Source organism: Rhipicephalus microplus, chromosome 1 (genome assembly GCF_043290135.1).
Source record: "Rhipicephalus microplus isolate Deutch F79 chromosome 1, USDA_Rmic, whole genome shotgun sequence".
Taxonomy (NCBI): Eukaryota; Metazoa; Arthropoda; class Arachnida; order Ixodida; family Ixodidae; genus Rhipicephalus; species Rhipicephalus microplus.
In genome coordinates this window covers 225,954,259-225,982,243 of record NC_134700.1, presented here as the reverse complement: position 1 = coordinate 225,982,243, position 27,985 = coordinate 225,954,259, and the positions used below count along the sequence as shown (strand labels likewise).

Here is a 27,985-nt window from a genome sequence, read left to right as displayed (position 1 = left end):
GTGCATTAACAAAGTTTTGCAAATGCTGCTCAACCAGCTTTTAAGCACCTGATCACTCGCTGCACTTCACATGTAATTGACGCAACAAAGAACAAGTTTTTCTGCATTTTTCTTCCATTGGTAAGATGTGCAGCTGTTTTAATTACACTGTGTGCCCTAGCAAGTTCTCATGAATTATCTAAACAGTCCATTTTTGCTTTCACTGTTAAAACATTTGCTCTAGCGAAAAATGTATCGCAAGTTAACTTGCTCGTGACACTTAATAAGCATGGTTGTTAGTGAATGTGCAAGGTAGGCTGCTAAAGCTGATATGTTTATTTTTTTAAATACATCTGTGATATGTATCGAGCAAAAGGCTGTATAGATGTTTTTTAGACTGTGCAGATTTTTGAATGAAAGAGGTTGTGAGCTCTGCGATCATGTCGTTCTCGTAGAGTTGCTGCTATAGGCGAGGCGATGCACTTTGCCATGCACATATGCCATGGGCAGACGTTTGGGGCATATTTAGAGGCAGTCACATTTGAAGGAATTCTTTCACCCCTCCCTTTGATTTTTAGTGGCTAAGGTACTCGGCTGCTGACCCGCAGGTCGTGTGATCGAATTGCGGCTCGCGGCGACTGCACTTTCGATGGAGGCTAAAATGCTGTAGGCCCGTGTGCTAATATTGAGGTGCTCGCCAAAAAACCCCAGGTAGTGTGAATTTCCGGAGCCCTCCACTACGGCGTTTTTCATAATCATACGGTGCTTTTGGTACGTTAAGCCCCACCCATTATTATCTTTAAAACGTATGTTGTTGACAGCAGCGTGCCCATCTCGCCTTCAAACTCCTCGACAAGAACACCTTTTTTGCTGAGCTCATAACTGCCTATAAAAAAATATGTATAGTTAAAATTTTTGAAAAACCTAATATTAGCCCATGTAACCAAGCTGCCAAGAGTATTGTTGTGTTACACACTGCTGTACAAACATTTGTGTGCTATGCACATGCATATGATGTGTGCACGATATGTAAAGCATGGTTTTATTATTTGTACATAGTGCGCAGTTTTCATGAGACGAGACTGTCTCTTGCGAGATTGCATAGTAGGAAATAAAACTGTGCATCCTTTATTTCTGCCTGGTGGTGGCGAGGCGGTGGGTTTACGATGTGGCTCCCACCCACTTGCCGACCAGGTATTCGATCTGCTCTCTCGCTCTTGTCAGTTCGGGCACGTCGTGCTCCGAGGGCGGGTACATGTCTGCACAGTGGGCGGTCCCTGAAAAAACAAAAAAACGAATGAACCAAATTCGTCATTCGCACGGCACTATCCGAAGCCTCATGTAACAGCCGTAGGCACGTCGAAACCATTTAAAGGGACATATGAATCGGCGACTATTGAGCTACATTGGTAAGTAACTCGATCCTCGCGGAATAGAAAGGCCGCGCATTGAATACAATGACCTAACCCATCGCACGCGCTAACGTCAGTCCACGCGATGATCATACGGACATTCGCCAACCGGCTTTCAAGGAGAAAGAGCGGCGGCGTTGTACGTCCGTAACGACGATCGCGCGATGCCGAGACCAAGGCCGTTCCTGAAAGCGCTTGCTGAATTTGCTCGAGTTCTTCTCGTGGGAAGATGCGGGCGGCATTTTTTACCCTATTTAGTTTTCTCTTTCATATTTATCTCTATATCTGCTCCTCATCGTCATTCATTACTCTTTTTCTTTCTCATTCGCCTGCTCTGGTGTAAAGTAGCATGTAGATACTACTACTGCTCAGGCTGACCTCTCAGCCTTTTTGCGAATAAATCTCTCTTTTTCGCCATTTTTTTCTTTTTATCTTTGGTTCGCTTTCTTCCCTTTGTCTCTCTCTCTCTCTCATTCTTTTGTCTGTGATATGTTTTAGTCTCTACCGTCATTTCTGTCACCCTCCCCGTATATGCTGTGCTATGCTAGCGTGCTTAAATAGCCGAGTGGTTACGGCGCACGACTCATGGATGATGGGATACGTGGTCTCGAATGCCGCCTCGCCTGGAATTTCACCGTTTCTCTCCTTCTCTGTACTCGTTCTCTCGCTAGTCAGATTTATTGCGTGTCAAGCCGGACAAATCGGCGCACGTGTTCTGGGAGCGAAGCAGAAGATGAAGAGCTAAACAAATTCGATTCCGACCGTGGTGGTCGCATTTTGGTGGGGTCGAAATAGCCCGTGCATGGTGCGATGTCAGTCTAAACTCAACACAGTCTAAGTTTTCGGGGTCCTTCACTATACGTCGTGTCTCGTAATGATATCGTCGTTCTGGCACGTAAAAAAAATCACAAAATTATTGAATGGCACGTGAAAACGCGCAACTCTGTCCTCCACTTACGGGGAACCAAGGATCGCGCGTTACAATTAAAAATATACGGGAAGTTGCGTGCCAGAAGCATTAAAACTGACCAGTACAAAATTTTTCATCCATAGCATACCATAATCATCATCAGCGTGGTGTGTGTGTGTGTGTGTGTGTGTGTGTGTGTGTGTGTGTGTGTGTGTGTGTGTGTGTGTGTGTGTGTGTGTGTGTAGCATGATCCCGAAGAGCACTGACCATTGATGTAGATGGCGGTCACGTCTTCTGCGAGGTCCTTGGTGACGCCGAGTGCGTGCCACGGATCGATGGATCCGTTGGGGAACGTCACGTTGTGAACGGCGGGCCGGAATCCACCGTAGAAGGTGTTTGTGCGTCGCACTGCACTGGCAAGGAGGGCGTCGTCGAAGCGGGCTCCGAAAATGTCCTTGCACTGCTTGACGAAGAACCTTTTTAGAACGGGGAGAGAGAGGATGTGCATTAATAACTAGAGCGGGATTAACGATGACGCAAAGTGGACACCACCGCATGGATGTAGATGAGGTATAGCCTATTGGTTTGTTACCGATAACTGATTTATGAAACTTGAATCCGATCGACGGAACGGAGGTCAAAACGGCTGTTTGCGCCCTCTAAAAAAGGGTTTGGACGAAGAAAGACCACCGACAAAAGTAAAAAGATATTCATAAATTTATGGCTCCCGTACGGAACCAGAGACATCTTTTTATAAATACAACTTTGTTGTGGTCGGCGCTGTGTCTTTCTTCGTCTATGTTATTCCCTCCCGTCCAACACTTGACTTCAAAAGAAGATTTATTACGCTGCTGTATCGCATGTGCGAGAAGTGTACCGCTGCGTCAATATTGTCGTGTCTAAGCCCACAACCATTTGACGAAGCTTTTGAGATGCTAAAGCACAATTTTCATCTGTCTTCATTTACCAACACAAATGGCAAATGGTCTCTGAAACGAATCTAGACTGCAGTACATCTACGTCCTGTCGAGTTGCCTTTAAATGTAGCTTTGCCACAAGAACACAATGCGTGTGGCAAAGCCCGTTTGTCAAACCAGCTCAAGTGATTGCGTTGGTACTTGCGCACGAGACGGCGCATCATGTTTGACGGTAACGAAAAGTTATCAGCGCATTGTGACGACTGTAAAACATTTAGAAATTTCGTTTCGTTGCTTATATTTGGCTGGTATCCGCAGGCATCCACAACTTGAAAAACATTTTGTAAGATTGTTTTCACCACATCACACGTTCGTTCGTTTATAGAACTGGCAAACACAGCCGGAATTGGGACAAAGTCAAACTGCACATTCTTGTACTCAAAGTGGCCATGCAACATTTTCACAAGTAATCATCAAATGATGTCATAGAACTTCGTTGCCTCACGAATCAACTGTGACAAAAAAAAAAGACCATTTTTTTTAATCCATCAGGTAGGAGTGCACTTACAAGGATTTGTCGCGCGCTTTCAGGGGCTTTCTTTCTCCTTTCGTTCCGGCAAGCGCACTGACAGCTATGCAGAGGGAGGGCCGCGCATGGCTTGCTCGTCATCCGTTGCGCTCAGCTCACTTGTCCGTGGCGGCCGCGATACGTACGTAGTAGCACACGGTGTCCAAATCGGCCAATGACTGTGTCTTTTGGATATGTATAAGGCAGTTGATTTAGGGTACATGGAATCGTTGCTGGAGAGAAGGGCGAGCGATTTCTTGCCGATCTTGAAACTTCATTGCAAATTCTCCGCCGCGTGCCGTTCTATAGCGTTTGGTTCGCATATTCGCTGAGGCCTCGACTACCGATCGGCAACGTTCTCTGATCATCCTGTACATGTGTTGCAGGGCTCCCTTAAGCGTTGTGCGCGAATAGTATTGCCAGATACTGTGACAGAATTTACTTGATAAGGTACACTATAGACGTAGCCATTCGCCTATTTATATGGTAACGCGCCGTGTGGTAGCAAGCAGTCCTTACAACAAATAGCTTTTCTTTGCGCACAGTACGCAGCATTACTTACTCGACTGGGAAAAGAGACCCGAATGGCTGGTCCTTGAGGTCCGACGACTGGTAGTAGCCAAACTCGACGCACGTCTGGTAGGTCCACTGCCGGCCTGCATAAGCGAGGCGCGGAAAATGCGCTGATCGAGTTTCTGAAAGTTCCATTGTCGATGCCTGCTGCTGCTTCGCCACGCAGAGCTCCGCATAAGCACGCATGGATACACACACTCACTTTAAAGGCGTGAGTGTGAATGACGTAAGACTCATCGGTGTGAGTTAATACGTTTCCGTTTCGTAATGCTGGTGAATTTTTGTTTTGAAATTTATTTAACGCGAAAGAGTTTTATGCTGGGGTCCACCGCAGCTTCACTGGCGTATTTCAGTCACGGATATGACGTTGCAAAATATACATGAAGAGATGAAAAGAAAAAAGCTCTCGCCGGAAGTCAAATCTACGACCCCTCGCTCCTCAGCGCGTGGCGCGAATCGACTCAACCACCGAGCGTGTCGCACACACACTAAAACGGGGCTGTATTACAAAATAAGCATTCCATAGACACTAAAGTAAAATACGAGATTTCCGGACTACTATTTCAGAAATCAACGTTGAATTATTATTGGCCTTTAGTGTCCCTTTAAGCAGATATGCCTTCCCGCCAGGTAAGAAATAATTTATGGAGCTCGGCATCCTTTCTGCTTGAAGAGCGCGTAGCTTGCCGTTATTCGCGTGACATTACAATTTGTTGCCATCGCATTCATTAATTCTTCGCCCTAGGGGCGAAAAATGCGCCATAAACATTGAACTACGCCTCTGTGACGACACGTTTCACTTTTGTGTTGTAGCGATTCTTGACAGATGGGTGAGCCGTGTTTTTTTTTTTTTCTTTTTCTGGTGAGCAATTTGGGAGGAGGGTGGGAGATGGGCAACCCACGTTTGTGTCGACTTACAATCGTGTAACTACGGTACCTGAGTTCTTGATGTTCTGGTGGACTCTTGTGGTTCTCAGAGTCATCGTAAGCGACTCGCGATACAGTGAAAATCGCTATACGCTTCAGTCTCACCTCCGGCTCCCTCGGTGCTGTTGAACTGAATCTCCCTCAAAGAGTTGATGAAGGCGTCGTAGTCGTAGTCCAGGCACTCCTGCTTGGTAGCGTTTAGTAGAATCTCGTTGACCAGCGCAAACCGCTCCAGAGGGGTGCGGTCGTCATTCGGGTCGGTCATGGCGTCGCACAGGGTGTCGATGGTCACGGTGTTGTCCCCGCCCTGGGTGCATCGGGGGACATCGCACAGTACTTAGATAGTTTCTAAGGACAGGCATCCTCAAGACTCGGGCAATGTGGGATAGTATGTGCGGATGGTTTATCGAGCGACAGTAAATTTTAGAGTCGCATAGAGGCGAAGAAGAATAGAGTAAGGATTATCCTTGAGCCTCTGGCAGACACCCATGCTGCGGTATTGGCCAAGTACCGGATAGCTCTTATAATGAAGTTACTTATTAAAAACTTAGAATTGGTCTATTTACAAATGAAAGATGAAGCAGGAAGAAATTGTCAATGGAATAATATAATGTACCAGAATACAAGCATTGACGCGGCGAACTTTAATTAAAAAAGGAGTTAGGGAAATTAAAACGTAGGAGCAAATATTCAATTTCGCACTTAAATTTTTTTTAACCTTTAACGAGCTCCTGCATTGCATCGGTAATTTTCCTGTCACTGTGGCCAAGAGATAAAACCTCAAAAGAAAATACATTTTGCAAATTTAAATCTAATCGAAGGAGACGGAAAACGGTAACTAAAGTATTTTTGCGCAAGGCAGAGTATATTTTAGAGGAAATAAGATGGTGCTCGGTTGACTCATGTACTACACAAAAAGAACAATGAGGGGGGGGGGGCTGTCAGACTAGCTCTGTGTAAATATAAATTTAGCTGTGGAATCTGACAACGCAGTCTAGCGAATTCTTTCGCTCGAGTTGGCACATTTTCCTCTTTCAATGATAAATGAAGTGCTGAAATTCTGATGGTGGCCGTAATTGAAGGTACAGAAAATTAGATTAACATCATTTTCCTTCTTAACCTAGCACCGATAACGAATTTGGGTGCCGGAAAAACCTCAAAAGCAGGCCCGTTTAAAGGTGACGAAAAATAAATGACGATTGCTGTCTCCGGGAGAGTGATCGAAGACCGCGATATCAATCCTGACCCTCATGCACAGGTGCATTCATCAAGAAGCGAGGATGAAGACGAAGATGCTGTAGGTGAACCAAGTGAGAACTAGGTTTTAGCCACAGGAGCGTTTGTGAGGCCGCGTGTGATTAAATTGATATTAAGCATATTTTTCAAAAACATTAATCTTCTTGTTTTTATTGTTTCTTTAACGAATTAAATGATCGGGTTATCGAAATGAAGCATATTTTTCAGAAACAATAATTTCCTTCTTTTTCCTTTTTTCTCGTGAATTAAACTAACGAGTTATTTTCAAAACTACCAATTGCTAAATATTTCGAGATTAAGAAGAGTTTTTTTTAATATAGCAAGGCACCGCTCGTATATCATGACCGATCCCCATGGCGGGTTGCGTCAACCAACCGAGCGCTTCCCCTTGTCCCTTCGCTTCTCCTGTGTCTCACATATTTTACGCGCTACGTCATTAGTCACGTCTTAGCAACACACCAAACTTCATACCATAGTCAACCAACCCACATGCACTGCGATGGCAACTAACAGACTATACACTTGAATATACACCTGAATAACAGACTATACACTGTATGCTATACACTTGAAAGCCAATCTTTCTTACTGTGAAGCTGTCCCGAGGTTTTATATGTATACTGAAATTTTTTAGAAATATTTTATGAAGGCTCCAGGGATTCCAATTTTGAGCAGAGCTATCTCTTTGTGATGCACACAAATCAATGCAGACAATAATGCAGTCCTGATTACGCAATCGCGGTCTTCTTTTGAAGGCGAAGCTCGAGCGTCATGCAGCTTTTTTATCGTATCCTTTATATATATATATATATATATATATATATATATATATATATATATATATATATATATATATATATATATATATATATATATATAACCTCACAACCACAGTATTTAATATTGAAGAACGGGCTGCATAATCAACCGACCAATTTTTACACTCGGCGTGTTATCAAGATTGCGGCAGTAGCAGAGTCGGTAAGGTGCGCAGCTATAAGCCGACAGGGTGATGGTTCGAATTCTGGTGCCAGTTATGCTGAAAGAAGCGAAATCCCTAAATCGATGTTGGTAACGAGCCTGAAGTCCGATTCTGAATTATATTTAATCGTTACCCGAAGTATACTGAGCAGACCAACTTCTGGACACAGTGTCCTGTGCCGCGGTGGAGGATGAATGGGTATGGCGTTGAATTCATTACTAAGAGGGTGTTGGTTCGAACCACACGGATACAGAAATCGAAGCGCCCGCAACACGATTTGGGAGCCTTGAAGCAAACAATCGGCAGAACAACTGTGAACTAGAAAGGGAGGACCCAATAGGTCCATATAAGTGCAAGCACCTTTCTTTATTATTTTTTAAAGTACGAACATCATTTTATCAAACAAAATGGGGGAGGGGGGAAGGTACCATGGCGGCATGGGACCGTGAGGCCCGGGTGGTGCCATAGTGCGCCAAGCTGACACAACCTCCTTGACGAAAGACGTAAGAGTATCTCCGTCGGAAATCTTCAGTCTTGTGATCTTTTTTTTTTTAATTTGTTTAACCCCTCGCTGCCGGATGTCGCGAACTGACGACACATCGAAAAACGCCGACCAAGCAAGCCACAAAATTCGTCCTGCCATCAATACCGGCTGCCACGTGTAAGGTGTTCTTAATTATAACGAAAGTCTTCCCTACGTTGTATTGTAAAACACGTATACAGGTCGCGCGTACTTATAAAGCAAGAGAGTTACTTTCACTACATTTTCAAGCAGAGAAAGTTGTTTTCACGGTATTCAAAAGCAGACGCGTGGCTGTGTGGTAGAACATCCGCTTGCCACGCAGGAGACCCGAGTTCGATCCCCACTATAACCCAAAGTCGTTTTATTTTCGGTCACGCACAAGATGATAATTTTTCGCTCACAACCAACGACACCGACGCCGGAATTTCTGCGAAACGAGCTCTTTAACGCTCTCGTGTTAAAATCCTGCCAAGGCTCATGTACAGCTGCCACTGCTGCCGAAACTTAAATGTACGTACGTGATGTCACGTAATTTGTGAACCTGCATGGAGAGAATTAATGCAAAGAACAACATTGTGGGTGGGCCTTATAGGCCATAATGTTATGGTGGGCCTTCTTCTTTATCCTAGTTGAAAAAAATAATAAATAATGTGTATCACAAAAGTAGGCGACCCACACCATACCAACGTTTCGAGAATTTGTGGAGCGGGACGAAACTTCATCAGATGATATTTAATGACCCTAACGAATTTCAGTTGGAAATAGGGGCAGACAACGGGATTCGAACTACCTACCTTCAGGTTATGAAAGGCCTACTTAACCTCTCAGACACTGTAACGTGGTGACAGTTAACTTGCAATGTCAGGCTGATGTTCGCCTTTTCGATCTTTCGAAACTAATAACTGCGTATGACCTTCAATGAAACGTAAAGAACTTTCCCTGAATTGGTAAAGCGTTGTATTTATAGAGGCCCCGGCATGGAAACCATCCATTTAATTTCAACTACGGACTAAAATAACGCGCACAACCCTAGTCGCATGTTTGTTTAATAACCGGAAAGGCACTGGTTCAAATCCCGCTGTCGTCTTCGTTTCCGACACGAATTCATTTGAGGCTTTAAAATTTCATATTATGAAGTTTTGTCACACATTGGTCAAAATTGGTTCGTCGTAGTTCAGTGCTTTCTGTGCAAGAACCGCTCGCAGCCGACACTGCAACTTCCACTAGATTCGCACGTGACGCCATTGCAGAGACACGACTGTGTTGCCTCCAAGACGACAGTAGACATTGCTTTAAAAATCAGAGGCTGCGAGATCTAAAGCAGCCGCCGCAGCGAGCTCTCGAAACCGATGCTTTTTGGTAGCGGAGGAGGAGAGAACAAGACAGGGCCGGGAACCAGCTCTTCGGCTCAAGTCACAGGCATCTTTCTAGAAGAAGCGTTGTCTGGGTGAACCGTTTCGAGTTGTGACGTCAGATAAAAGTTGAGCCTTATCATGGATGATAAAAGCTTCAACTTTTTCGACTGCTTTTGGACCTGTATTGCTGGAAAGTAAACATACCAAGGAATATTTAGCTCAGAAAATACGCATGTGTGTATCGTTTCGAGTTGTGACGTCAGAAAAAAGTTGAGCCTTATCGTGAGTGATAAGAGCCTAAACTTTTTTGACTGCTTTCGACATGTATTGCAAGAAAGGAAATTTACAAGGGAACATTTAGCTAAGAAAATACGCATGTGTGCATCGTTTTGAGTTGTGACGTCAGACAAAAGTGGAGCCTTATCATGAATGATAAGGGCCTAAACTTTTTCGACTGCTTTTCGACATGTATTGCAAGAAAGCATACGTACCAAGCTCATTTAGCTCATAAGTTACGTATGCTTAGTCAACGCCTCCTCTAAAGACGCCTGCGACGTCGCACGCTTTCCCATAAGGATGGGAAGTCACTCGTAGTTTAGTGCTTTCTCCGCAAGAAGCGCTCGCAGCCGACACGACAACTTCCGCTAGATTCGGTAGTTACGCCATTGCAGAGACACGACTGTGTTGCCTCCAAGACGACAGTAGACATTGCTTTAAAAATCAGAGGCTGCGAGATCTAAAGCGGCCACCGCAGCGAACTCTCGAAGCCGATACTTTTTGGGAGCAGAGGAGGAGAGAACAAGATAGGGCCGGGAACCAGCTCTTCGGCTCAGTGATTGATTGATTTGTGGGGTTTAACGTCCCAAAACCACGATATGATTATGAGAGACGCCGTAGAGGGCTCCGGAAATTTTGACCAACTGGGGTTCTTTAGCGTGCACCCAAATCTGAGCACACGGGCCTACAACATTTCCGCCTTCATCGGAAATGCAGCCGCCGCAGCCGGGATTTGATCCTGCGACCTGCGGGTCAGCAGCCGAGTATACCTTAGCCACTAGACCACCGCGGCGGTGCAGCTCTTCGGCTCAAATCGCAGGCATCTTTCTAGAGGAGGCGCTGGCTGGGTGTATCGTTTCGAGTTCTGACGTCACACAAAAGTTGTGCCTTATCATGGGTGATAAGGGCCTCAACTTTTTCGACTCTTTTTCGGCATGTTCTGCAGGAAAGTAAACATACCAGAAAACATTTGACTCAGAAAATAGGCATGTGTGTATCGTTTCGAGTTGTGAGGTCAGACAAAAGTTAAGCCTTATCATGAGTGATAAGAGCCTAAACTTTTTCGACTGCTTTTCGGCGTGTATTCCAGGAATACAAACGTACCAGGGAACATTTAGCTAAGAAAATACGCATGTGTGCATCGTTTGAGTTGTGACGTCAGACAAAAGTTGAGCCTTATCATGAATGATAAGGGCCTCAACTTTTTCGACTGCTTTCCGACATGTATTGCAAGAAAGGAAATGTACAAGGGAACATTTAGCTTGGGAAATACGTACACTGGGTCTACGCTTCCTCTAAAGATGCCTGCGACGTCGCACGCTTTCTAATATTGACGGGAGGTTCTTCGTAGTTCGGTACTTTATCCGCAAGGAGCGCTCGCAGCCGACGCTACGACGTCCGCTAGATTCGGAAGTTACACCATTGCAAAGGCACGATTGTGTTGCCTCAGAGACGGCAGTAGACAATGCTTTAATCTCGGAGGCTGCGAGATTTAAAGCGGCCGTCGCAGCGAGTTCCTCGACGCCGACACTGTTTTTGGGAGCGTAGGAGGAGAGAACAAGAGAGGGCCGGGAACCACTTCTTCGGCTGAAGTCGCAGGCATCTTTCTAGAGGAAGCGTTGTCCGGGTACATCGTTTCGAGTTGTGACGTCAGAAAAAAGTTGAGCCTTATCATGAGTGATAAGAGCCTAAACTTTTTCGACTGCCTTTCGACACGTATTGCAAGAAAGCAAGCGTACCAGGGAGCACTTCACTCGGAAAGTACGTATGCTGGGTGCGTCGTTTTTAGATAAAGGACCCCTGAAAGCGAAAGCTTTGTTTGCAAATTTTTTACATAATTTGTAGCTTTGGCAATGCCAAAATTATATTGTGAATGCTCTAACTCATCGTATAATTCATGTTACCAGCGTTAATTCAGGATCATTTTGCGTCCGTTCAAAACGCCCGCCCAAATACCGTAAGAAACGCACCCCACAGTGGAGCAGCGCCTGAGGCTGTTTTCAAATAGGGGCACCCGCGTTGGGCCTTATTAGGGATGACAAGGGCCTCAAAGCTTAAAGCGAGAGCTCTTACGAGATTAAAATACGGATCACGCACAACGCCGTAGTTGTCCGCCGCCGGTATCCGTAACCAGTATTGGAAAAAAACAAATACAAAAAAACACTATTAACACAACGAAATTTGAACACGGGTCCACTGCGTGCCGGCCCGCTATTCTACCACTGCGCCACTTTTTTTTTTCTTCATTGCTTTCTTGTCTACAGGTCAAGCTAATATGACAATCACTATCACACGTGTTTCATGCGTGATAATGCGTCAAACAAACATATTACATCTTCAACACAGCCGGTAGTCTTATACACATCTCGCACTTTTATAGCAGCTTCCACGAAACACTCATTAACGGATATAACTACAGACTCTACCACTGCGCCACGCTTCGCTTACAACTGAACTCTAAACTGGGCTTAGGCAGGCTTGATGTCGGGAAAGGAATCGCGTTGATATGAGTAATAAAGCGTTTTAGAAGAGCAAAGAAAGAACCCGGCGCCACGCAATGCGAATTGCGTAACGATTACGCCGCACGATTCTCCAACACATTACAAAAGCTTGTTTTTGATCCCATATTAACTGCGGTGCATACCCACTTCAGGCATAATTCTTAAACGTCGTCAGCCCCGACATAAAAAAATGCACAAAATTCTTAACAAGTGTGTAGCGGATACCACGTTTCTCCAAAGAATGGTGAAGTATAGCATATAGTAAATACTGGCCTACTACACAAAAATTATGATTATTTATGGCGTTGTCAATACCCAACAGTGTGCTTGTAGCAGTTACCCAAAGAGTGTTTAGAAAAGTCTCTGAAAGGCTGCTTTTCTAGCTTTCGCTGTTACTTACCACAAGAGATGCCGCTGCAGTTTGGGTCCGCCATTTTTGTACTTTTTTTTCTTGTGAGGCAAAAAAAAAAGGCCCGCTATAACTTTACTATAAAGCCCACCCGCAATGTTGTTCTCCGCATTACTTATGTCCAGTTTCGCAAGTTATGTGACAGCACGTACATTTGAATTTCGGCACTCATATCTGGATGACTTCCTGGTTTCAGCAATCCAAACTCCGTAATTCGAACATCCAACTTTTAGATTATGAACTGGACACTGTACGCGATCGGCTACCAGCACGGCACAGGATGCCATATTTAGAACGTTGTCTGCTCACTACTGTAGGTCGATCCTGATTAAAATTATATAACGGCCTTTAGCGTTTTCGCCACATTACCCACATTGTCATGTGGCTGTCGTTAATGTTAACAGTACTGGTACCACAATGCGACTCAGTGCCCTTTCGGTTTAAAGCTACACCTTACCGACTCGGCTACTGCCACGGACTTGGTAGCATGCTTTAGAAGTTGGCCTGTACAGTTCAGAGACTATTCTTCAATATTAAGTGCTGGATTTGTGTTTTCGAGTCTTGGTGCACACTTAAGTTTCCTGGCCTACTGGAAGAAAAAGGAAAATATACAGCTGTCAGAAATATTCAGTTTTGTGATTCATTTGGCATTTCTTCATGTTGACAAAATTGATTTATTTGTAATTTAGCGTGGAAACCGCAAAGTCTTTGCGAAACTTCAATGTTAAATTGCTTGAAATTCGCTAGCCGCCTGACAAGTTCAATCTGCTGACTACTATTCATCGAAGAAGGTGTTAGAAAGCGTTGTGAAGGAAGACAACTGGACGGCGCGAATCCCAATTGCGGTCTACGTGCGTCTGAAAGGCCAGCATCGGAATCGTCCCACGGTAAAGGACGCGAGCGTTTACGTGCCTCGAACTCCCTGGCGTCCTTGTTGTACTGGACGATGCCTTCGAAGTTACCCGCCAAGCTCTGGAACAGGTTGGCCATGTTGTTGGCGTTGAAGCCGTTGAAGTATGTGCACAACCTGCGCATGGAAGAAAAGGAGAACACTACTAAAAGAAAGGAACATCGCGGAGTCCTTCTGTCGTCATGTTATTTCTTCAACTATCCCTATTCACAAAAGAAACTGCCATTCTTTTCAATATGAAGGGTACAGGTTAAAGGAACACTAAACAGAAAACCAATCTCGCTTGTATTATGAACGTATATCGTAACAGTGTTACCAATGAACACCATTCTTACCGTGTGAGGACTCTCGGTAAGCGGGAAAACGTTCAAACATAATAATAATAATAATAATAATAATAATAATAATAATAATAATAATAATAATAATAATAATAATAATAATAATAATAATAATAATAATAATTTTGGGGGCGTCTGCTTACACTTATATGATTCTCTATCAATAAAAATAAATTGCGTCGTATTCTAAGAAAGCTAATAATTTGCCATGGCAAGTTTTAGATAATTTTATTGAACATGCACGGGCAGAACGCTAACACACGCACAGGCGCGTCGATACTGACGACGCCACTGACGGTTCGACATACAGGTGCCCGAGATGGAGTGCGAAATTCAAACGTGAAGTTCTGACCATCATTTTTTTCTTCTAATAATGAAGCCATGGTACCAATGAGCAAAGATAAAGTTATCAAGGAAAAAGTCAGTTTAAACTGATTTCACTTTTCACCAAAGCCGGTTTGGTGTTCATTTGAGGCTGGGTCAATGGGGGGCTAAGGCCGAATGGCAGAAGTGCACGTGGATGGCGGAGCATTTTTATTTCACTTGGTGCCTCGGATGTCACAGTTAAATTCGTCGTTCAAGACAGGCGCCTGTATTCCGTGGAGGAAGAGCCATCAGCGTTCCCACGTCGTCCGTCCCCCCAAAAGAATTATCAAGGACACTGCTGTCCTATAATTCCAATCACCTGGCCATGCACCGGTGTCATTGAGTATGACTTGGGCTCTGACCACCGGCGTCCAAATGGGGCGAATGAGGTGAAGTCTGCCCCATATGTTTTCCTAGCTCGGACTTGTCCCATTCTTATTTAAACAGCAGTGTTGTGGCGACGCGTGCGTTTGATGATACTATGATAGTGACAAGGCCGAAAACCCCTGAATAACATCCGTAAGACCTCCCAACTTTACTCTCGAAAAGCCAGTGACCGAAGGAAGGCAATCCTATGATGCACGTCATCGCTCCAGTTCCAGTTTTTGCCTCTTTTTTCATTATTCCTTAAAAAAACCTCGTCGTTTTGATTCAAAAATTGCGGGAGAAGGGCGTGTGGGGGGGGGGGGGGCAAGAATGCCGCTGCGATTAAACTTTGACTTGAGGCGCGCGGACACCGAGACACACTAGCTTTTCCCGTCGATTGATTTAATTGATATGTGGGGTATAACGTCCCAAAACCACCATATTATTATGAGAGGCGCCGTAGTGGAGGCCTCCGGAAATTCCGACCACCTGGGGTTCTTTGACGTGCACCCAAATCTGAGCACACGGGCCTACAACATTTCCGCCTCCATTAAAAATGCAGCCGCCGCAGCCGTGATTCGATCCCGCGACCTGCGGGTCAGCAGCCGAGTACCTTAGCTACTAGACCACCGCGGCGGGGCTAACTTTGCCCGTTCACAACCTGATTGGCGATTTTTGCGCATGACATGAAATTTGCCAATATTAGCTGTAGTACTCACTTGAACATGTCCTTGATGGCCGGCCAGTTGTCGGGCGAGGCAGCCAGGAAGGTGAGGTGGTCCACCGCCTGCTCGATCTGCTTGTTGCACTCAGGGCCCGTGGTTGCCAGCGAGTCCCTCACTACGCGAAGGTAATCTGCGCCCCGTGACGAAAGCGACGCACCTCTAAGCGTACCTCTTGTTGCAAGTGTCCTTTCTGGCGAGTTAATCTGCTTACCTAAACTAAGCATTCGCGCACTTTAAAAGGAGACCGCCATGTAATCATTCCATCTCGTTCCGAGAGTTGTCAAGAAAATCTCGAACATAAATTTTGGGCACCTGTTAACAGACACCAATCTCTCCACTCTTTTCCTCCTTAACCTCCTCTCTGTTGTCTCGATTTTGTGACTTATCGAATCTGAACTCGTGAAACTGAACGGGTCGGGTCGTCCAGGAGAGGAAAACCGTAATTCGGATGGCATCTGATACCATTTGGCATAATGCCTTATAGTGTCCCCGTTTCTGACCCGGGGAAAAAAAACAAACAAACATATAACACATGATGCTATACCAAAGACCGTGAACGCGTATATAGAAAGTGAACATTGATTTATGCACCTGAACGAATACAGTCGTACGGCTGTACCATTCAGGCGCATAAATCAAGACTATACTATCTATACAGCATTGAATGCTTCGCAGACTATCATAAATAAAATGAGAGACTGGTTCACCTGCTCAGCGTGAGCTTGTTTGCTTTTAGACATTTAAATACATTTAAAGATAAAAGACATCGTTTTGTGCTAGAAGCCGCGCTAGTCTTTTTTTTTTTTGAAATCTAATGCACAAATCTCAGCTGCATGGTCCTATGAAATTATGTAAACTTGGATTTCTTTGATAACATGTTAGCACCTCAACTGAAATTCATTTTTAGGAAAAAAAACTGCAGGTTACAGGAGGTTAAGAATAATATATTCTTACCTCCCGATTTATAAAAGCAAGCACTAAAATCCAAAATTTACAGGTGCATACCTTTGAAGTCGATTACGGCATATAGCGGCGCGCTCGACGCAACTGCTCCTACGGCGAGGTGCGGGTACTTGAGCTTGAACCAGGCAGCCAACGATCCCGAGTACGAGCCACCGAACACCACCCACTTGCTGTCGGGGCCCAGAGAGTACTTCTCCACCATGGCGTCCCTGAAGAACGCTCCGTCGGCCAACGCCTGCTCGCTGGTCAGATACTCCAGGTTCGCCACCGTCATGTCCCTGCACGTGCGAGAGGCAGAGCATGTATATCCGTCGATGAAAGCATTTGTTGCTGGTTGGGTAACTTCATGCTGTTCACTGTAGATTGCTTTTAACTGCACCAGAAGAGAGACCACGCCAAGAACCCGACACGAACGACGGTCGTGTGTGTCATGTACTATATCAACGATGTCTATGAGGCACCTATTCTTGCCACGGACGGGGGGTGGACTTCAAAGCCAAAACTATTAATGTTTCACACTCGCGTCCTTTCGTCAGTGCCCTGGAACGGTGGCAATGTGACCTCTCCCCCTCACACTCTCTCGGCAATCACGCAATGGCACAGTGGCATATATCAACAGTTGCACCGCCATAGCTGTGGCCACTCTTCTTCGTGCGATCTCTCATCAATCACGTGATTTTTGTGAGCGTATAAAAAAGGACAAAAAAACATAAGCATATTCGAATGACCACAGGCTTTCGCCGAACAAGCGTTGGAACTACCAGTGTCCTTCAACTCTTTACAGCGAGACCGTCGCGGGATGGAATCCCGGCTGCGGCGGCTGCATTTCCGATGGAGGCGGAAATGTTGTAGGCTATTGTGCTCAGATTTGGGTGCACGTTAAAGAACCCCAGGTGGTCGAAATTTCCGGAGCCCTCCACTAAGGCGTCTCTCATAATCATATGGTGGTTTTGGGACGTTAAAACTCACATATCAATCATCAATTTACAGCGAGACGGTCTTAAAGAGGGGATTGATAAGAAGATAACGAATGGCATACATTCGCGGAAATTAGGGCAACCGAAGAGGAGGCAGCTAGTTCCCCCGTCATTGGGGAGAGGGGGAGGTTAAGTTGGGGATAACTTCGGGGAATGGGGGGGAGGGAGTAATGGTAGCTAACGAGCGCTAACAGGTACCGGCGTGAGTGGCGTTGCGGCCGAGAAATTGAGCTAATGGCCGCGCGGCCTCCATCCCTTTCCGCAATGGCAGGTTGCCGAGCTGAAATGACACCAGAGTCAGTGACAACCATGGACGTACCATCGTAAGCATGTGAGCGTTGCATGAAAGACGGAAATAAGAAACAGCTTCGCTGAAGAAATATCTGTATTGCAATCTGCAGCAAGGTTGCTGTTTCGTTGTCACTCACTTGGTAATGTGTAATCAGGAAAAGATTACTTGGTGGGCAGTATACATATACAAACTGTACTGAAGAGGTGTGTGCATAGCATTAACTTGGTTGTTAAACCGCATGCGTTATCGGTACGAATATATTTAAAGATAAAAGGCGTGCTCGCATCATGTTTCACGGTGTAACCCTTCCTTTATACTATTTCTACACCTTAGCACGTTCATTCTTCTGTACTTAGTCAAATCCACTTGATTGATTGATTGATATGTGGGGTTTAACGTCCCAAAACTACCATATGATTATGAGAGACGCCGTAGTGGAGGGCTCCGGAAATTTAGACCACCTGGGGTTCTTTAACGTGCACCCAAATTTGAGCACACGGGCCTACAACGTTTCCGCACCCATCGGAAATGCAGCCGCCGCAGCCGGGATAGTCAAATCCACTTGGAGTGAACGTTATAATTAGGGTACGTACGTGGTGCGATACGCCTCATCAAAGTAGTCGAATTGCCGGCAGTGTATATTGTTGCCCCAAAACTTCTATAGCCTCTGTTAATTTTCTTATGTGTGTGTGCGTGTGTGTGTGCTAACAGAAACAAAGCACGTGCAGTGGAAACATTGTCTATCTACGTAAAGTCACGATAACAATTTACTCATCCCCTATCTCGTACAATATTGATAACAAATCAGCTCTTAGATCATGTTAATTGATACGCTGTATTCAGTACGCAAGTGTATCCGATAATTACATTATACGCGCAAAATAACGTCGCTTCGAGACACAGTGTGTGCTGCGTATTTGGTTTCTCGGTCAGTCTGCTCCGACTTTTTTTCCAGGGGATTCTGCAAACTGAAACGCAAGTGCTAGCGACACAAAATCTTGCTTTCTCCATAAGTAGACTACCTTCGCTGAGCTCGGCGACGCCTCCCGTCAGCACAGATAAGCCAGCGACAGACTGCCGCGCAGAGCTCGATCATGTACGTACTGTATACCTCGAACAGTGCTGGAAGTGGGTGTACAGATACTGGCACCGCTCATTGTTCCAAGTCAGGCGTGTCATGTGACAGCGAGCGCACTCGACGACAATTCAGGTAAAGCGTGAGGAGACACGGCTCCGGTACGTAACGGCTCGAGTGTCCATTGTCTCCCTGAGCTGCAGTTATCCACGCGCCGTTTCTTTTTTTAATTTTCGTTCGTTTGTATCATCACGCACATAGCTTGCAAAAAAAGAAAGATCCCTAAATTTATATAATAATGCGCCCCCATATATGCTAGCGCAAATATAGACCCTCGGTGACAGCAACAAAAGCAAGAAAGGTAACTTCGACGTTTCGACCGGAGTCCTGTCTTCAGGTCCGTTCACGAAAACCCGCGAACTCCGATTGAAACGTCCAAAAATAAGCTGACGCTTGTGTTAATAGTGCAGCTGCATGCTAATTTTTCGCGTAAAATGATTCCCTGAAATCGTGCGCAAAATATATCACTTCCTACATTCAACTAAACCTTTTTATCACCATGGTTCGAAACAACTTGCACTGTCACATGCACTCTTAAACAAAACGTGTCCTCTGACTCTTTTTTGTTACCTCTCATGGGTATAGCTCTCTTCAGAGAGTCACCTTGACTCTTGTCTCTCTTCAGAGAGTCACCTTGACTCTTGTTCGACGCCACTACTCGGACGAGCGTGAGTGGACTAAATTCTAGTAACGTTGAGTGTACCCCAAGACGACTGGCTGAGCGGTGGCGAGCCGCCCTTCTCAGCCCACGTGCAGTGGACCAAATATGGGCAGTCCAGCGAGCCTGCGCTATCGCCGAGGACATCGCACGATGTTCCGCGGACGATGGCTCCTGGAGGCCTAGCCCGGGCCAGTTATCCCTTGTTGGATTTTAAATAAAGTTTATTACCTACTTACCCTCGGCCCTCCTAGATAGATTCAAGGTGACTCTCTAAAGAGAGTTATACATGCGAGAGGAAAAAGAGCTGACTTCCTACTGGGAAGTCGTGCGTTCCTCTCACAGATAAATAGAGACAACGCGAGTCACAGTCACTCACGTTGACTTTATTTCTCTGTGAGAGGAAAGAGAGCTAACTCTCTTATGGAAAATGATTACAAATAAGCAGCGCACGACGTTTTACAAAAGAGAGACGATAGGGACACATAACTCTCTTATGGAAACATGCGCGTCCCTCGACTCTCCTAAAGAAGGTCAACGCGGCTATCTCAAAAGAGTTATACGTGTGAGAGTAACATATGTAGCAAAGAAGAGTCAAATGGCATATTTTTTATACTTGGAGTGTAATGTATAGTATTCCGTCGATAAATTTATGGCCGTCCACTTGAAAGGGCCTCCAAAAAATGATTCCGTTCAATCAAGGTCAGTTAAATGAGAGAGAGACCATCCAAAGTTGGCTCACCATCGTTCGTTTTATACATTTCGGTTTATGGAAGTTTCTTCTTTTTTTTTTCGAAGCCCAGTTGGTATACTGGCACTATATGTATATAATATACATAAAGAACGATGACTGAAGAAGGCAGGAATGCACCAGTGAAAGCGTGAAGGGGGGGGGGGGGGTGCAGCATGGCCTTCACGCCCTAAAAGCACAACACCAGAATTCCCAGCACCACCGAAGGAACCCACGCGTCCTAAATGCACCCCTGAAGTAAAGAAATCCTGGCGCCACCCCTGGAAAAACAGTTCCAAGGACGCATAGGTAAAGAAAGCTGCTCACGGTGTGGGCCAGCTGAGTCCGTAGTAGCGGTGCTCGAGCTGAAAGACGAGCGCGCCGTACTTCTTGGCGAGAAGCATGATGTGCGTGGGCGCCGTGAGCCACTTGGCCGATGCCGTGCCTTCGCCGCCGAACAGCAGGAACACTGGGCCTCCGGGACGGTAGAACTCGTCACTCACAAAGTACCGCTGCGCGTCAAGCACAGTTATTTTATGACTGTTCCTAGGATGCATGACTGCGAGCATGCATTCAGCTGCATATACAGGACGGTCTTCAAATGTCGTAAGGGACATTTGCTCTAGATTAAGTAAATCGTACATTAAAATCTGGTGTCATGTATGCACTCACCAGATTGCAATATATACCTAAAGGTATATACATGAATGAGTATCCGCCATTTGTGTTCGGTAATTAGCATACTTGCCGTCAGCGTCTGTAGTTAATAAATCGCGCGGAACTCACAAAAAAGTTAACATGGAGCAAAAACTAAAAAAAAACTTTGTGGCAGCTTTGAGTTTACATTTTCTGGCTGTGTGAAAATACGCTGACATGTACTTCACAGTTGGACTGCATACTCTAAAAACAGCTGGAAATATCAAACTTTTGTAAGACAGCGATCTCTGAATTTTCGGCGCCGTCTGTATACGCGATTGTCAAATTTCTGGCATTGATGTTCATTGATAGCGTCTTGTCTTTCCATTCCGTATTCATTGCCTCGTCTCACCAGCGTGCATTCGCTCACGTGCAAAATGTAGTAAGCGTCGATTCACACTGTTGAGAGCTGATTTCTGTTCATGTCATCACAGAAAAGCGCTTTTGTGGAGCCGTGCACTTCTGGAAAGGTGCTTTTGTGAAGCAGCTAGGCTGTTTTGATTTATTAGCTACTTCTAATAGTTCAGTCATAGCTCACTACATTATTTTAACGCAATAAAAAAGTTCGTTTCATCGAAACTCCGGCGTCAGTGTCGGCGCCAGCATGAGTGTCTTTGGTTGTGAGCAGTAAAAAAAAATCATAATCCGTTTAGTTCACGACCGAAAAATCTAGAAAAATGAAAATAAAATAAATAAACATTTCCAAGTCCGAATGAGGATCCAACCCAGGCGGTTCGCGTAACAAGCAAGTGCTCTAGAACACAGCCATGCGCCCCCTTTTTTTTAATATGTTATATATTAAAATGTGCGTTAGAATGAACTGCTTGGAAACACAGTGAGGAAAATAACTTCCTCTGCCTGGAAATGCAGTGAAACTAACTTTTTTTACAAACACACGCGTTTTGTATACATTAACTTCCCGAATCAAAATACAACAAGACCATGGAAACGTGCAGTTCAAGCTATAAAATTGCACAGCCTGCGCCTATAGGTGTGGCGTTAACTCGTTGCTACCTTCACCTTATCGGCCGTGCAGACAGTCCGAATTGCGAGGTATGTGGCACTCCAGAGACCACTGAACACCTCTTGTGAGCCTGCCCTCGATACAGCATACAAAGAAAAACAATAGCCACCTTTTTATTGAATATTTTCAAGCAACAAGTATCGGAAAGAGTTTGTTTGGGACCTACACATCGTCATCAGCGCAATGTTTTCAAATCTCTGAACAAGTGTTTGCGTGAGACAGAACTCGAAAAGAGACTGTAAATAACTTTTGGGCATTCAAAGTTTCGATCAATCATCACCTTCATCCTCCGCATCATCAACACCTTCTCTCAAATTTCGTTAGCACCCTCTTTCCTTGGCTAACGCTGCATGAGTAGCAGGTCAGAAAATTGATTCAGGCCGAAGTCTAAGCTTTTCTCTGATAATAAACCTCTCTCCCAATAAAACATGCAATATCGCAAATATTGCGTCGTACAAGCGTACACTGTCATCAGGCGTCAGGAGATGTGAATGTCATTACGCTTTCGTGGTTTAAAGCCGGCCAGCCATCACAAAAGGAACACACTTGACGGCGCGTATTCTCGCGTAGTGGGTGAGCATCTATAGCAAGTTCGAAAACATTTCACGCGCATAAATGTCCGTTCTGGTAAACTTGCATGAATTTCCAGAAGTTTTTTTTAGCTGAATTGAGTCAGACAGTATTATGCTTACCGAGGACGGCTCTCGGACCAGATGGGATTACGAACTCTATGTTGAAATGTTTACTCCAGGAATCGCCTAATCTTTTGCTCGAACTAGTGAATTATTCGTTAGGGAACGCATGGATACCTCCAGAATGAAAACTTGCCAAAATTGTATTGTTGCTAAAAAATGAAAATAATGCATACACGTTGGATAACATAAGGCCGATCGCACTGACATCAAACGTAGTGAAATTGGTTGAGAGAATCATCAATATACGAATTAATGAACTTATTACCATGAGGACAATTCTAAGTCCCTGTCGAATTGGGTTCAGGGCTGGTTGTTCAATTTGGGATGCCCACGTTGATTTAGAGAGTCGGCTTCAATTAGCTCGGCTGCATAAAAAAATATGCAGCTTTAGTTACCTTAGACATCGCTAAAGCATATGATACCGTGGAGCACTGTATTTTGATAGATCGATTAGAATACCTTGATTTTCCATCATACATAGTAGCGTGCGTTCACAATTTTCTTGCAGACAGAAAATTTTATTGTTTTAAAGATGGGTTTTCATCATCTACTTATACCCAAACGAGAGGAGTACCGCAAGGCTCGGTGCTTTCCCCGGTGCTATTTAATTTACTAATGAGCACCATTCCACGTAAACAGGATATAACAACTTATGTTTATGCATACGATATCGCATTTTTTGCAATGGCAGATAACATTCAGACCTTATATGAACGGCTGCAGACTTACCTGAATATATTGGAGAGCTGGCTCGATGGCAACAGCTTTTTAATTAATCCGAGTAAATGTGCCCTTCTTGTTTTCCCGCTTCAATACCCTGTGAACATCTCTCTGTCTTACCATCATGAGGACATGCCACAGCTGGAATCTGTTAAATACCTTGGAGTAATTTATCACACGTCGCTTAACTGGCGACCTCATATCGAATATATCGCCGGAAAAGGAGTGCGGGCCATTGGCATATTACGTATAGGCTAAGCAACTACTGCATAGGTATGAGAAGAGACACATTGGTAATGATATATCGCATGTACGTTCGTCCCATTTTGGAATTTGGTTGTGTACTTTTCTCTGGAGTTCCAGCTTACAAGTTGCGGCCTCTAATTCTTCCGGAAAAAGAAGCTTTGCGCTTATGCCTTGGCCTTCCCAAAACAGTTGCCAACAATGTGTTCTATCTCGAATCGAGGGTCTCTCCGCTTTCTTGTAGAATTCGCCTTCTGACTGTTCAGACATTCTTAAGAATTTATGAATCACCATTCCAACTATCAGAAACAGCCTTTATTTCCACCCCGGAATCATTTTTTGCTGCTAGATGGCCGCGATTTCACACGCCACAAATTATATTTGTGCAAAATTTACTGGAGCCTCTAAACGTACGTATATGCGACATCATGCCGAGTCGTGATAATTTAGCCCTGGTGGAAATTCAATTCGACGACATTTTTCCTAATAACGCCAAATTACTTCCCCATAATATTTTGGATGGTTTACTACAAGATCACTTGCGCCGTATTACAACGAACGTTATTATTGCTACAGACGCATCGCAATACGACGAAAAGTCAGGGGTTGGTATTTTCAGCCCGATTTTAAATTGGATTTATTCCCTTCGACTACCCGATTTTATACCCGTTTTTGTGGCTGAGTTTCTGGCAGTGGTGCTCGCCTTACGCAAGTTAGATACAGCAATTACATCAGCTGTCATAATAACAGATTCCCTATCTCTCTGTGCGGCACTTTCTGTTGGTGCTGATAATCAAGTAACAAAGACGTTCCGTGCTCTAGTACCTGCGCATTTGAGAAAAGTACGATTAGTTTGGGTGCCTGGACATAAAGGTTTGTTTCTAAATTAAATAGCCGATTCCTTAGCGAAGTCGTCAATCAGCGAACCAATTCTACCGCTCTGTCTATCATCCGCTTATGTGACTGCTGCTCGATTCCGCAGACGTACGCTTATGCAAGTCTTTAAAGGTTCAGCACTAACAAACTCTACAGAATATCGCCATTTATTATATCCCTGGCGAAGAGACTTTTGCCGCACTCGAAAACAAGAAGTATCTATCACAAGGCTGCGTTTTCCGGGTACCAAATCTAAATTTCTATAAACACAGGTCTGCTCAAGCACCTTCGCCACTGTGTGCATTCTGTAATGAACTGGAAACAATAGACCATTTCTTTTTGACCTGCCGGCGGTTTAACACATTACGAAAAACCCTATTAGACATACCTTTACGTGGTATTGGTATGGAGTTATCTCTGCCTGTCATTTTGTCTTTTGGAGCTTCCATTTCTGCTTTCTCTAATGCGACAGTATGCGCGGCCGTCCAGGACTATATTGATGAAACTAATAGGTTGACTAATCAACCAGTTTCATTATCCTAACAGGCCACATAATTATATACGTATAAAATCAGATTATTGCTCTATTCTAAGAATAAATTCGTTTATGTAAATATTTGTATGCATTACATTAAGCACCACACTTTTCTAGGCTATCGGTAATCTTTCTGTTAAACCTCCATCATTCCAAATCTGAACAGTAAATTTTGAAACCACTCAGTTCTTGGCCAATCCCCCACAGTGGGTATGCGCCACTAACAATAGGAGAACAACAACAACAACAACAGCATAAATGCTCATTCTTTAAAACATGCTAACTATTACGCATACTGCAGCCATATGCGAAAGCTTCACTGACGCAAGTCACCTTCAACATTATCGAATACATTGTAGTAATCCGCAATTTAAGCTTCTCGAGTAACATCAATAAAAATTGTACACAACTAAGTGGTTGAAGTGGACACTACATAGAGACAGGATATCACTATTGCCTTCAAAAGGCCAATTTTCTTTTTGGTAGGTCATCCGGTGACATATCAAGTCATACATTCATAAAATTAAAAAAAAAGAGTCCAGCAGTCGCTCAAGCCAAATCCGAAAATTAAATATATACTCTTCCTTCATGATATGCCATTATATATGCAGCAGGCATTGCCGCGCGCTTCCATAACATGCGTGCTGCGGAAAGTGAAGACCACTATATTTGCCCCATCTGACGGTGTTGCACATCAGTAAACATGTATACGGTCTTTTGAAGTATCTGTACCAAGGCTTGAAAATGAGGGTGGGGGAGGGGGTAGCGGCCCCTTTCACATTTTTAAAAGAAAGGCTTGGCCTCCAACCACTCTCACAGATGGCTGATTGCAGCACAACATCTATTGGACAAGCGCTGGTGCTATTTTTTTTCTGGTAGCGGTGCCCCATGCGGGGAAATAGTAACTCTCCAATATTATTAATAATGATTTAATCGCGATGGTTCGGTCGATGTCGCGCGACCAAAACAGGAAGACAGGTATCGTCGTGCCGCCATATGCGATGCACGCATTTGCTCGAGACCATGCACGTGACGGGCCACGGCCCTGTTCGACAAAGCTGGTTGGCACAACCTACTGTTTCACGAGGCACCTGCATGCTCGTGAATCAGACATAAAGTTCACGTAGGTCTCTCTACGTATACCAGCCAGTTTTCATTTGTTCAATGGCACACTGAGAGTCTGGTGCAATACCCAAGTCGCATGCATTTTGTCTACTTATTTATGTAAGGGGGTGGAAATGACACATAGCATTGTCGGGCCTGTGGCTCTCAATGCAGCGGATAAATTAATAATCTGCGTTGCAGCTTGGCCATTTCCTTCGAGCTCGCATATCTCTAACTCTTACCATATTTCCAGTTATTTAAATAAAGGCCTGTTGAAAATTCCAGTTTTAAAGTAGTTAATTTGATCGGCACATTATATAAGTGCTCGAAGAACTTGGAGTAAGGCAGTAAAAGCTCGTTCGTTCGAACTTGAAGGGAACTACAATTTGTTCGAATTAAGCTCAGTTCGATTTTAAGCAGGCGTCCGCTAGAATGAACGGACATCGCACCACAGTGCCTGGGCAGAACCCAAAGAAGCCACCTATGAACTCGTTATCGCACAACAGGCACTACTACACGCTTGCGGCAGGTGATTTCGTAAATTAAGTTCATGGAGCTCGAGCAGCGAACAAAATTAATTGGTCTGTCATTTATAGGCCAAAAACAAGTGCAGACATGCATTCATGTCAACAGCAAGTCTAAATGAGGAAAGATAGCTATGAGGCTATTTATGTTACAGAACACTTTTATTTACATGCCAGGGTTGACGAAATCAAAATTAGAAGTAATCGGCACTTTGCATTCGCTTGCGATTCTTCTGTCACAACCCCATGAGCATATCGTTTGCAGCTTTCCCAAGATCTCCCATGCAGCGTCCGAATTGTCATCTGCCGAGGAATGTTGTTGCTGTTTTCTGCATCCCTAATAAATTTGGTTCGGTTTGGCAACATATTTTGATCACTGTGGGTCGACTTATACGAGGAGCAACGAAAAGAAGGGGCTCCCAGTTCGAATTAACGAGCTTTTACTCTCTCTCTCTCTCTCACACACACACACACGCACACACACACACACACACACACACACACACACACACACACACACATCGTTCTATGAGGGCACCCCTCCAATGAAGGGAGACACTGATCGGTACCGCACGTTGCAGCCCTCACCTGCTTCCAGAAGCCTTCTGTGGCGGCTGGGTTGAAATGGCAGCGGGGCTGGGTGATCCAGAGCTCCTTCGGTTCTTTGAGGGCCAGACGCAGCTGGCTACGGGGCTCGCCCAGCATGCCGAAGCGGCCACGCGGTCGTCCACGATGCATCAACGGTGTGCGCGCCACACAGCAGGAGGCCACGAAAGCGAGAAGCGCTAGACAGCGCAGCAAAGATGCTGCGGCCATGGTGTTCTATGGTCGGGAACTTCTACCACACGGAATCAGGCCACCTGCTGCTCGAAAGCCTGAGTGCGAGACACCTTCCAGACTTTTGCGCACAAGTCTCTCAGTGGCCTATCTCCCTCCTTTCTCTCCAACGCTACTATCTCCATCTGGAGAAGAGACCCGACCATACGTGAGTGAGTGATAGGCGCTCTTTCTTGTCAATCGCTGAACGGATAGGCGCCGTGCCACGGAGCGCACTTAATCTGCCTGACCCCTGTGTTCTTTTGTTGTCTCGTATCACATGGTTTTCCCCGAAGAGACGAGATGTCTAAATAATTATATCGAGGGCCGGAAACGGGCGTGATTGACATCGATTGCTTACGAATAGATTTGAAAAGTGCACAGTAGAATCACCCTCAAACCGCAAGTGTACTTCGTTGTATATGTTGGACTTCAGCATTTGAGGACCACTACGCTAGGAAACTATATCCGCCTATATCAAAACGCGTTACAGGCTGGACGTTCCTAACAATAGTTGCCACCTCCTCGCCATGGAAAGGAAACGGCAACGTATGGGAGCTCGTTTTAGATTTCCCTCGTGCGCCTACCGCCGGAACGAAACATGGAGTGTTTCATTGAACGCACAGTTGTCGAAATACTCTCCAGCGTGCTTTGTGATCCATAGGTCTCACGGATGTTTTCATGTACAGAAAACAAATAT

General features: G+C 44.9%; 1 protein-coding gene across 2 annotated transcripts; it reads right to left on the bottom strand.

The window, feature by feature from the left end:
* Positions 1-1,000: 1,000 nt before the first annotated feature.
* Positions 1,001-27,394, bottom strand: LOC119159604 (putative serine protease K12H4.7). Of its 2 annotated transcripts, XM_037412418.2 has the most exons (9): positions 27,058-27,394; positions 20,380-20,564; positions 16,303-16,538; positions 15,292-15,427; positions 13,502-13,616; positions 5,392-5,593; positions 4,349-4,442; positions 2,569-2,777; positions 1,001-1,256 (listed from the first exon to the last, which is right to left on the bottom strand). In XM_037412418.2, exons 1-9 carry the CDS (start codon positions 27,283-27,285, stop codon positions 1,141-1,143), a joined length of 1,521 nt encoding a protein of 506 aa, XP_037268315.2. In that variant the 5' UTR covers positions 27,286-27,394; the 3' UTR covers positions 1,001-1,140. The 2 variants fall into 2 exon arrangements, with proteins under 2 accessions (XP_037268315.2, XP_075747566.1); XM_075891451.1 differs by lacking the exon at positions 2,569-2,777.
* Between the last annotated feature and the right edge of the window lie 591 nt (positions 27,395-27,985).

Excerpts from the sequence above, each read along its gene's own strand:
- LOC119159604 (XM_037412418.2), bottom strand. The coding sequence starts at position 27,285 with ATGGCCGCAGCATCTTTGCTGCGCTGTCTAGCGCTTCTCGCTTTCGTG. Across the intron at positions 5,594-13,501 it reads AGGACGCCAGGGAGTTCGAG|GGCGGGGACAACACCGTGAC; the intron begins GCACGTAAACGC and ends CGATGCACCCAG. Across the intron at positions 2,778-4,348 it reads GGGTCTCTTTTCCCAGTCGA|GTTCTTCGTCAAGCAGTGCA; the intron begins GTAAGTAATGCT and ends CGTTCTAAAAAG.